General features: G+C 47.5%; 1 protein-coding gene across 2 annotated transcripts in view; it reads right to left on the bottom strand.

The window, feature by feature from the left end:
* Positions 1-12,008, bottom strand: part of LOC130536869 (transcription factor Maf) — a 33,550-nt gene extending 21,542 nt beyond the window's left edge. Inside the window, exons 1-2 of one of the 2 annotated variants that reach the window (XM_057053095.1) lie at positions 10,589-12,008; positions 5,040-5,108 (exon numbers count right to left, since the gene is read on the bottom strand). In XM_057053095.1, coding sequence (XP_056909075.1) covers positions 5,081-5,108; positions 10,589-11,565 — 1,005 coding nt within the window. In that variant the 5' untranslated portion in view covers positions 11,566-12,008 and the 3' untranslated portion in view covers positions 5,040-5,080. The remainder of the gene's footprint in view (positions 1-5,039; positions 5,109-10,588) is intronic. The other variant, XM_057053094.1, reaches the window with a different exon arrangement.
* Between the last annotated feature and the right edge of the window lie 240 nt (positions 12,009-12,248).

The following is a 12,248-nucleotide window of genomic DNA, read 5'->3' as shown; positions in this document are numbered from 1 at the left end:
GAGCAGCGACACGATGAAAAACAGTCCTAATAGAACATGAAAAGAACATCTAATTATTCAAAGGAGAGTCGTTACTCTCGGAGTGAGAAACGCAGTAAACAAATACAAAGATTTCCTGCAAACCTCAGCAGAATTCTGCACATGAATCATACGCAGCTGCGCGCACCATCGCGCGTGGTCATCCCGGCCTCTGACCTTTGACCTTTGACTGATCAGAACAGCAGAACCCGTACTTGACCTTTGACCCCGCGGTATTTTTAATAACCAGCTTACCTCACTGAAGAAGCAACCAACTGCACATGTGCCAATAAGACAAGGGCGAACGATAGATGCACCCTGAGCTGTGTGTGTGTGTGTGTGTGTGTGTGTGTGTGTGTGTGTGTGTGTGTGTGTGACAGAGAAAGAGTAATGTTTGTTAGGTTTGCAGCCTGAAACTGCAGATGTTCACCCCAGGTGGTCTGACGTTAATAACATTCCACATTTTACAGGCACTTTAATTCACTCAAGATAAAACCGTACATAAACAACACGGACCACTGGGATCCATCTATCAACGGCAGCAACAGCAGCGTCTGCAAGTGCTCTGCTTAAATGTGACATCACGTGATCGAGTTTCAGCTCAAGTGAATAACGCACATACGGAGGATGGTTTTATCCGTGAGATGGCTGCGTCCGACGTGTGAGATCCTGACCCTGGTGGACTGTGGCGAACTCACACGCGCGCTGGTGTCAGTGGTGATATTGGTGTGGCGTTTAAATCTGGAGCCGTTATTTGCTGACAGTCTTGTGAGGCTCCTGAAAACAAAAAAATGGACAGTGGCGCTCCACCTGACTGGTATTTTTGTGTGCGTCATGAATCTTTTATCAGCCTTTATAAGAGCGCAGCCGAAACACACATTCTGATCAAACGTGCACAGGCTCCGTGCAGCTCAGCCTCCAGGAAGCACAAACAGGGCTCGGAGCGCGTGTTTAAAGACTGAAATCAGCAGGAGCTTCCAGCATTTGATATAAATGAGTCTGCTGGAGAATGTGTGCGCTCAGCAGCCGACAGCCTTCACCGGTAAATAAAATAGGAACAGTCGGGTCACAATCACACAAACAACTGCCATCTGTCTTTGTGGCTGTCTGCAGGAGTCAATGAGCCTGACTGGAACCAGTTCGTACTGCAGCACTTAAACGCAACACAGTCGAAAAAACAAACAAACATTAAAATATGGGTGAATTAATTTGCGCCGCTCGCTCCCTCTTATCATTGTCTTGGTTCCTCTCCACACGCTCTGTCCCTCCCTCTCTTCCTGTAAATGAGTGATTTATCAGCCTTAATTGCTGCGGGTGGTTCGTGTGGTCACGTGACCACAACAAGACAGCCCGTGATAAATACACCCTCAAGATTAAAACCTGGAGAAACAGCGAGGCACGTCGCTCCCGCCACATCTGCAGCATGCAAATGCACGAGGGCGCTGACGAAAATAGAAAAGGCAATAAAGGGGTCACTTTGAATCTGCCTACGATGTGTTTTATATTTATCAGCGCAGGCCAAAGGCCAATATAGGCCAAGTCAACATGCTGTGTTTCTCCCCATAAACTGTGCAGGCAGAATGCGCCAGTCTGCAACAGTGCGCCTTTCCTCCTCGCAGCGTTCAGCAGCAGCAGGATGCTGACTGACGGAGCTGCGCCGCTCGCTTCATGCGTATTATCGTTACATGGACCCAGTTCTCAACCGCTGACCTTTTTATTCACCACACGATGCAACGGTAAAATAATATATGAGGTGTCTCAGCCAGAGCCATTGTGCTGTGCAGTACACTGGAGGGGTTGGTGAGCGTGTGTGTAATTACACACAACTGGTCGGAGCTGGTTTGGTTTTGCACGTTGGAGGTGTATCCTGTGGACGTTGTTGTGGTCTTTGTTTATGTGCCGCAGTAAAACACATTTATTGCTGTGCTTTGCGCTGCTGTCATGCGAAGGAGGCATTTTGCGAAATGTAAAGACACGTTGGGCACGTTGGGCTCAGATTTACAAAATGCTGTATGTGTGTGTGTGTCCGTGGGTGTGTGTTAAAGAGAAGAAAACAGTCAGCAAAATGTTGAAATCAGAATATATGTGGCAGAAATGCATCTTGTGGTGCAAATTAGTTTGTTTAATAATAAGTTTAATAAGTTTTTCATGGAGTTCTTCCACATACATTCTGTAATTGAAGGGTTTTAATATAATAAAAGAAGTAGGTGAAAAGTCAGCCTGTGTGTGTGTGTGTGTGTGTGTGGTGTGTGTGTGTGTGTGCGTGCGTGCGAGTGTGTGCGTGCGTTACAGGTTGCACATGTGAACGTGCTAATACTTGGGAATGGGTGGCTCCTGCACCTCTTTTTTATTTGTCTGTATTATTTAGCTTCCTCTCAGCACTTAAAGTTAATGTCATCCAACAGAAAATAGAGGCTGAAAGCTAAAATTCAGCAGTTTCTCTCCAGCTCAGTTATTTATCAAGCTAACAAGCAGAAGATGCATCTCAGGCCCAGGAAATATACGCCATTAAAGCCCGGAGCGTTTGAGTGTTTGAGTGGCGGGGGGATAAAAGTCAGCTTGTCAGGAAGAGGGGATGGACAGCTCTTCTAACCATATGGATGCAGAGAGACCAACATTCCACATTTATACAACGGACAATAGATGCTCTGGAGGCACAGCTGGAGAAGCATCCTTCACCTGCTTGTGCTGCATGTCTGTGTCTGTGTGTGTGTCTGTGTATGTGTGTGTGTGTCTGTGTATGTGCGTATGAAGTGCAGATTTGCTCATGGATCTTAAAGAAGATGCTTCAGGGCTAACAGCAGACACAGTTTGGAACTTTGAATAAATCATGTGCTGCCAGAATGAGCTTAGAACTAATTTTCTCTGGTGGAGCGGGTGTTGAAACGCGTCCCGAGGACTGTTAGCATTGTGCCGTGTTAACATCGCTAAAGCATCAGGAACTAACGATGGCGTGTTTGAATTCAATTAGACGCTGGGTGCAACGCTAAGCAGCTAGCATGGCACAGCCACCGCAGGGGAGAGAGAGGAGGCGATGGTGACGTGTGGGGAAGGAGTGTGTGTTTGTGTGTAAGGAGAAGGAGGCCGCGAGCGGGAGGAAGGCCCTGGGCGGACGGCTCCTGCGATTCAGGGGAATACATTATATCACACTGACCTGCGGGGGATCACAGATTTTTCTCCCAGTGCTGTGAACACACAGCCACAACCCGAGGACAACAGGCGCTCTGAGGCTGTCTCACTCATATTTAAAGGCTTTACAGCTAATTATGTTTCAATAAAACAACACAATCCAGGCTTAAACAACTGAAACATCACAGCGGGGAAAACTGTATTAGCATAAAAGAAGAGCGGGTTGATGTTTGGAGGTTTGGCTTTAGGCTGCAGTTATTCTCTGGTTCCTACAAGAGTTACAAAAAAACACAACGCGTTTTTTAAAAACAACCCAAGTCTAAACTCAGTTGTTCTGTGTTCAGTATGTGTATCTTTACAACTGCAGAAGGAGAAAGCTCAGCTGAAATTCTGAACGCTGCGCAGATTCTCCTATGTTTAAGGCTTAGGCTGATTCTTCAGGCTCTTGCTGCCCCCCCCCCAACTCCTCTTGTCTACAAAAGCCCTGACCTGCCTGCCTGCTGCCAGCCACCACGGCACCCTGCCTCCCGTCTTCTCCTTCCCCATTGAGAGAATGTGGGGGTAGCGGTGGCGAGAGGCTCACGCAGGAGGATCGCGGAGGTGTGGTGGGTGCATGGGGGCTCTGAGGTTCCCTCAATTGTGCCTGCTCCGCACCCCTGCCTGTGACCTCAGAGCTCCGAACAGCCAGAAAACGCTGAAGCATGCAGGTGTCCTAATGCTGCAACAACACACACACACACACACACACAGACAGACACACACACCTGCTCTCTCTCTCTCCTAGACTCACCTGCCCTCAAGTCTGCATCGTATCGTTTTTAAGCTCCCTTGCCTCCCTCACCTTCAGTGCTTTATGCTCAAAATGACGATTTATTTACAATTAGTGGAGATTTTCAAAGTTGACATGACGGAGTTAAACTAAAATGGAAAATAAAGATGCTGAGGACATGGCAAAAGAAGAATATTCTGTCTGCTGCACAGTAAAATTAGCCCCTGCTGATGCTGTAAATTTGTCTGTCCAGCATCTTGACTGTATCAAACCTGACCTGTCCAGTGTGTGCGTGTGTGTGTGTGTGTGTTGTGGGGGGGGGTGTTGGGTGAAGAGAGTTGTATTACAGTGGTGATGAGTCGCCTGGCTGTGAGGCTGATACCTCAGCAGCGCCCTGCATTGACCAGGCCTTTAAATAAAGCCTTCGATCCTGCAGCAGCAGCAGCAGAGAAGGTCACTCTCTGCCTCTGGTTACCCTGCCTGTCTGTCTGTCTGTCTGCATCCACCACCCAGAGTCCTCCTTTCCCTTCTGCCACCTCACCCTGGCGTCCATGCTTGAGTACAAACCCTCTTTGTTTGCTCTCTTAACTCCATCCATAACTTTGCCGTCATTCTTTCCCCCTAGCACCCTAGAGAAGAACCCCCCCGCCCCATAAAAAACAAAACAAAGTCTTCACAGGAATCCTTCCATCCCTCCACCATCTGCATGTCAGATAGAAATGAAAGACTATATATATGAGGAGTGTTTTTTTTTCCTCCTCAGAGGGAGCAGAGAGAGTGAAGGGGGTCATGGTGTCAGGACAGAGGTTCTGGTCTGATCCCTGGAGCGCTGCACTCGTCACCCTCCCGTCGATCAAAGCGCTCCGTCACAGAGCTGCCTCCCATCACGCAGCAGCGACGGAGAGGGCGCTCCATCATCGGTCGGGTGATAAATAATATCAGTTGTTAATGAAAGCCTCCCCGCTGTCCTGACTGCAGTCCTAGACTAATGTTTGAGGTCACAACCGATGTCCCCGTTTTGGGGAAAATTAAAAAAAAAGAAGAAAAGAAATAGAGGCAAAATGCTGCTCGTTTAAAAAAAATGCACGTGTCGTCATGCGGAAAATACGTGTTTTTAAGTTACCTCAGAGTCCCAGGTGGTGAGATGAGGATGCCACGGCTCTATCACAGATGGAGGAATTTTCTTGAAGTCCTAAAATAAAGTGGAAAAAAAAGGGAACTGAAATGGGAACAGATTTATAATGATGATGTCAAACAAACACACTTCAGTGCAGGAGGATGTGCTGAAGTAGAAGGAAACACAGCCAGCATTCCAGACACTGAGGCGTAAAACAAAGTTAAAGACGAGCAACAGAGATAAAAATCAGGCCCAAATTAAAACCTGCTCAGTTAGTTTAGATTGAACTGCTGCAAATGTGCACACGAGAATAGGCATCGAGGCTAATCGGCTTTTTTTGACAGGTTGAGCCGTTCGAACAGGTCAGGGCCGAGTTTAAAACTCCCATTCGGAAGAATTAATCATCCTGGCTATGTTTCCAGTTGATGCGGAAGAGGGACAGCAAATATTAAATCCTCCCGACCCCCCTTTGAGCAACAATGAGAGCTTTTCGTGTCCCTGCGAGCTGATTGGCTGCTGGGGCCAAATGGACTCTGACCTATTCAAGCACACCGGCGATCCCAGTGTCAGAGCTGCCACGCTCCCACACACGTACACACACACTGTCCAGAATGTGCTGGGAAGAATCTGCACTTAAGTCAATAAATGCACGGGCCACACACACACACATACCCACTCAGACAGACACATACACACACACACATATACACACACACAGCTCAATACAGGAAAAGTGAATTCCACGTGCAGGCTGCTGCTACATGGCAGCAGTCTGTGGGGTCAAGGCTTTTCCCAGGTACAAATGAAAGGGAAAGGAGAGACTTTGGAAGAGCCGCACAGCCAGGTGGGTCACCTTGCTTGGCAAAGAGATCAATGTCTGTTTGACAAAGAGCGAGCGAGAGAGAGAGAGAGAGAGAGAGAGAGAGAGAGAGAGAGAGAGAGGCAGAAGGGTAAATCACCTCCCTCCCTTCATTAACATGCAGGTAAAAAACATGGGCTCGGCTCCAAATGTGCACCACACAATCGCATGCGTGCTCACTCACACGCGCTTGGTTTTTGTTTGTACCCCCCCCCCCCCCCCCCATCTGTGCCATGCAGCTCTGTGTTCATCGGTGAGCATGAATATCGTGATCCCAGCTAATTAAATCATAATTAGCTTTCATCAGCCGCCCTTTAGTTATGCGTCCGGCAGAGAGCTCCTTCAACAAGCAGGTGCAAATCCGGACAAATCTAAAAGACCCCCCCCCCCCCCACCCACCCAAGCATTTAGGGAGAGAGCCCAGTTTAAGACGAGACTACGGGGCTGGACTGAGACAATCACATTAGTCTCCTCTCAGATCTGCTGGGGAAAAGAATAAAAAAAAACCTAATCCGATGCGGAGAGATGCAGCACTCTCAGAGGAACCTGCTGCATCCTCACACACACAGGACCACGACAGGAGGGGAGGGGGGCAAGTTAAATTATTAGGGTTTCCCATAAATGACACATAACTCAGGACACAGGAGGAGAGGGAGGGAGGGGGGCTGTGGCTGCGCAGGTCACCATGATGGACGGAGCACAGAGGAACATAAACGCAACGGATTTAAATCACTTTAAATGTAAATGTTTATGGTGCGGTGTGATGCAGATGCAGACTGAGTGGAGGAGATTGAAATTGTTTCCTCTTTTGAATGCAAATATGTTTTTAACCCTTCGGGATCCCTTTTTCCCCCCTCAGTCCTGAGGAAAGCAACACTTAGGGAGGAATAATAAAAGAGCAGGGCACTGAACGGGAGGGCTGCTAAAGAAATGGAAAGAAAAACATGCATACAGCATGTCTCAGTCCAAATGCTGACACTCCCCCGTAATGGTTGTCTGTCCGATTCTGTCTGTCTGAATAATGACATATGTGAAGTTTTGCTTTTCTTTAAAAAATACAAATAAAAGGCTGAGCGTGAAAAATGACTCGTTCCGAAAGATTTAATGCCCTCGGTTAAAACACGTTCGCGCCTCCGCAGCAAGGTCAAATAAAAGACAATGCCGGCTGGTTATTGAGCACTCACGCAAATAGACACTAAAAAGTGCGCACGTCCCTCAGTCCTATTAATTCCGAGGCATTAAAGGGTGCTACACGATGATGATTCAGTTGTCAATACTGATACATTTCAAAGTGATATCCCATAGTTGACCTGAAAGAGGGAGTCCAATATTATGACAGAAGACAACTACATTATCTTTAATAACCTAATCATTGGACAGGCTGCAAATGATCACACTGCAGCAGTCAATACACTGCGAGGGAGAATAGAATTACACTTCATACTGATAAGATTAATAACGGCCAGCGTGCATGTGCGTCTGTGCGTGTTTTGCGGAGGGACATCGCATGGTTAGGCTTTAAAAAAGTAAAGAGAAGCAAAAACAAAAGAGAGAAATGCAAAATCTTGAGTGCTGAGAAGAGAAGAAGAAGTACTGGCTCATACAACTATTATTTCCTGTGTGTTCTGTCCTCCTTCAACACAGGAAGTGAATCAGTGCCATTGAATCCTCCTGCCCTTTGGTGCACCTAGAAGTCAACACACCCACACACACACACCCACCCACACACACATACACACAAACGCAGGCACGGTGACAAGAAATGAGCGACAAAAACGCGTCCCACACACGTTCCACGCCTCTATGACGATCAGCGATTTTCCACTTCCACCCCTCTTGAATGACACGCAAACACTGGAACCCTCCAGCGTGACCCCTGAGACGGCGCAGAGCAGGTTTGGCTGATGACGTTCAGGCGGCAGGAAATAAAAGAGCCTAACAAATCCTCCCTGCCGCACAGAAGAAAGAAGAATAGCGTCTCCAGTTGTGGGTTATAACACAAATGTAATTAAATAGCACACTATATTGACCTAATCAGATAGGAGGGCCATAAATTAGTGGACACATGCTCACTAAAAGGCCCTCTCCTCTCAGCTAGGACACATATCTGATCATTTATCATCTGAAAGGAGCAGGAAGACAGCCAGCATCTCCCTCTCCTCCTCTCTCCCTCACCTTAAATCACAGAGAAAATCATTCCTGCAGGCATGAGAGCATCTCTCTCTCTCTCTTTCCCCCCTCTCTCTCTATCTCTCCCTGTATCGCTCCCCCTCTCTCTTTCCACCCCTCTCTCTCCCCTTCTCTTTCTCTCTCTCTCATGCATGTCTGCCTGCTGCCCAGGTGAGACACGACAGATTGTCCATCAACAGATTGTAATTCTTCTGACGTGCCATCACTGCAGCAGTTTCCCCTCAGCTGTTCAAATTCCTTTAAAGAAAGCTACACAAACTCCTCCCTGCAGTCAGGAGATAGTGACCCTCACTCACACGCGCGCAGACACGCGTCAGGTTTTGCATTGTCCTGGCTTTGCAGCCTCGGTCCGGACACGGTGCAAATGCATTTGTCCCTCTGCCTGCGGGACGGACTCTGCGGGAGCGACTCCGCCGCAGCAGCTGTCACTCACCGCAGAGCCAAATTGCCGCGATTGGCTCCCGCTGCTTTATCGGCGTCGCTGTGTCACATGTCAGTCAAACGTTCTCCACACTCAGCTGACCGCTGCGGTCTGCAAAATTTCCTCAGACAGCAGGAAATGTGTCAGGAGAAACGGGTCTTTTTAGGGATTAGTCGGATTTCACCGCGTCGCTGACGCGGGCCTCCCGCGGATGCGTCGCGTTATTTCAAACCGGAGTTTGAACATATTTGTCCACAAATGCGGCCTCATATTTATATTTAGGAAAGAACGTGTGTTGTCGCGCGCACTCTCTCACCCACACACACATGCGCGCGCACGCACCGTTTCAGGTCGATTTTCAATCAGAATGTCCACACACATGTTCAACAGGTGGACAGTAAAAAGTGCAAGTTTACTCTAAAATCAATCATTAACTTGCTCTTTTCTGGGGCATCTGTGAGACAATTACAAGGCTCTCAGGCCAACGTATTTGAAACTGAACTGCTATTTTTAAACGTTTCCTCCTTTATTAACGCGAAAGGTGAAGATGCGCGCTCTTTTCTCCAAGAAAGAGAGGCGATGTTTGTGATAGATTTTGGGGAAAATGTTTTCCATATATTAGTGAATGAAAATTAGCGGGAAAAGCTGCAAATGAAATGTAAAATACTTGTCAACTCAGAACCGGCCTTGATTTCCACGCGCCTTTTGCGCAATATCGCGCTTCAATTCTAACTGGATCTTTTTCCTCCTCCGCGTCTTTTTAAAATTGTTGCTGCAATATTTGAATCTTTTAAAATTACGAATCAGAAAGGGGACAAACAACAGGCACAACTAAAGACAAGAGAATTAAATAAAAGAAGAAATGGCAGAATAGATGTCTTCCACTCAGGAGGGTTTATTAATGACTGGGATCAATTCCAAAGAAGGAGCGCTGTCTGCTGGCTGACTGTTCTGCCCAGAAAACACATTTACTGTACAGAAGCATCACAAAAAATTTATGACTTCACGGTTTTTGCTTGAATTACTTTAATTTCTTTACGATAACGGGGTAATGTTAAAAGTTTACAGGTCGTTTAGAGAGTAGCACCCATAGGGTTCATGTGTAAACCGAATTCGGTTCAATAAAAGAAGGAAAGCACATTAGCTACTGACATCAGCGAGATTTGGTGCAACAATTAAGCGTCAAGACAGAACTTTCACTGGTTCGCTTTGAAGCTTTATTTTATTGTAAAGTTCCACTTGTTGATCGGATTATTCTGTGAACAAAAATGTTCCTACAGATTGTCCCGATGCTTTTCACTCTCACTGAAGACTGTTTGCAGACTGCCAGGGAAGAGCCAGGCTGATTATGGCACACTCATGGGAACTTTTGGAAATGAATGAAAGCCACAGTTTCCCCCTGTTTTGTTGTCCGTGTGTGTGTGTGTGTGTGAGTGTGTGTGTGTGTGTGTGTGTGTGTGTGTGTGTGTGTGTGTGTACACAAGTTTTACAATATGTAAAAGAAAAGAAAAGAAATGCTTAAAAACCATTTTTGTACATGACCAGCATGCATGGCTTCACATAGCTGAGATCAAATTCCACAAACATGAACTTGAAATCATTTTCACGAGACAAATATGATGGATGATATATTTTTTTAAATCACAGCGATGATTTAATTAAATGATTATATTTAACCAAAACCAAAAACATAAAAAAATAATAATAAATCCATTACAAAAAAAACTTTTATAATAAAGGAGCAAATGAATGAATTTGCAGTTACTGGACGGGACGAAGGGCTTTGCAGGGCGACCTGATGCAGCCATGTGTAAAGCATTTTATGTGTTTAAACATTATTATGAATGGATCTAAAAGGCCTTAATATTTACCGAATCGCATTTTTCAGTCGTATAAAAATTCGCTTTTACGCACTAGGATAATAAAAGCAAACCTGTTCCGGAAGCCGAAACTACTTACAGTTCTAAACACATCAAATAAAAGCTGTTATTCTTCCCGTAACCAAAGCTTCGATCACTAACGCACGCAAATCTTTTTTTTCCAGATTTCTCTCCGTTACAAAAAGTTTTCAACGCCGAAACTCACATGAAAAACTCCGGGGACGACGGGTTGTTGTCGCTGCTGGATCCTCCGTTTTCTCTGAAGCCGGTGCTGATCAGCTTCTCGTATTTCTCCTTGTAGGCGTCCCTCTCCCGGGCCAACCGGGAGATCTCCTGCTTGAGGTGATCCACCTGCTGTATGAGTTGCGTCTTCTCGCCCTCTAGAAGGTGCCGCTGCTGGACCCGCTTGTACCGGCAGGACTGGGCATAGCCTCTGTTCTTAAGTGTCCTCCTCTTCTGTTTCAGACGGATCACTTCTTCTTTGCTGACCCCCCGGAGTTGCCGATTCAACTCGCGCACCGACATGGTCACCAGCTGTTCGTCCGAGAACCGATCTTCCAAGCGCAAGTGCTGGTGGTTCCCCCCCGCGCCGCCGCCGGACTGCGACCCGGAGGAGGGATGGTGTGCCCCTGTGTGGTGGTGGTGATGGTGGTGGTGGTGGTGGTGGGGAGCCCCGTTCTGAGCTGCGGCTGCAGCGATCACCGCGGACACCACGGCGGCTGCTGACCCCATCTCCTCCCCCGCCATGGCGCCTCCTGCCCCGGCTGCGCTGCCGTACTGCTGCCCCCTGGTATAGCCATCGAAGGTCTGGAGCTGGTGACTGCTGCTGATCAGCGCCTCTACTGCGTCCTCCGGGCTAAAGCCCAGAGCCTCGGGGTTCAACTGCTGTTGGTATCCGGTCATCCAGTAGAAATCCTCCAAGTGAGCCTTCTGCTCGCTCCCTGATCCCGGACTCGGTGCCGAGAAGCTTGGAGAGGGGGGAACCGAGCTGCAAGGCGTGCTCATCGGGGTAGAAGATAGGGATCCCCCGGCGACCACGCGACTGCACTGGTTGATGCTGCGATCGGGCTCCACCGGCTCCTTTTTCACTTCAAACTTCATCAGATCGAAGTCATTAACATATTCCATGGCCAGGGGACTGGTGGGCAGGTCGGAGTTGCTCATTGCCAGCTCTGATGCCATCCTCTTGCTGTTGACAGTCCTCCAAAGGGGGTGAGGAGCACCTGTCAAAGTGGGCTGCTGAGACACGCACTGAGCCAGCTTGATTTCTTTACTTATTTTCTTCAAAACCGAAGGAAAAGGTGGCTTTGCTCGCACTAATTGCGCAGCGCAGCTTTTGGTTTCGTGAGTCGATAAGTTGTTTTTTTTTCTTCAGCCTGTGTTGCTCAGAGGAGCGCAGTTTCCTCCCTCTCTCCCTGCGTGCTGGTGTCTGAGCGCGACTCTCTCTGTTTCTACCATTTAACACTTCATGGCTCCTTTTAGGATTAGTGCGCCAAATTCAGGAGGTTCGCGGACGCGTCCCGTGCAAATAGTTGCTTTATGGAGAATGAAAAGAGACGGGGGTGAAAAAAAACTCCATCCAGGGATTGATCGATTTTTTTAAGGCTCGGTCAACGGACGAGTTAAAAAGCATTGCTTAGTTTTTATAGGCGCGCTGACGTCACAGGACAGAAATATGAAATTGACCGAGGCTCAGCCAATCAGGAGCGCAGCGAGGGGGACCTAATTAACATAACAGTCCGGAACCCAAAGTTTTCTGAAGTGGCCAAACCCGGCGGCAGATTAACACGATCTTTTATTCTCTTCTTCTTGCCTTGATAAATAAAAGACAAATATATGTGATCGTGGAGAAAACTGGGTAATCT

This window comes from Takifugu flavidus, chromosome 13 (genome assembly GCF_003711565.1).
Source record: "Takifugu flavidus isolate HTHZ2018 chromosome 13, ASM371156v2, whole genome shotgun sequence".
Lineage (NCBI taxonomy): Eukaryota > Metazoa > Chordata > Actinopteri > Tetraodontiformes > Tetraodontidae > Takifugu > Takifugu flavidus.
The sequence above is the reverse complement of the archived record's forward strand: the minus strand, read 5'-3'. Positions and strand labels throughout refer to the sequence as shown.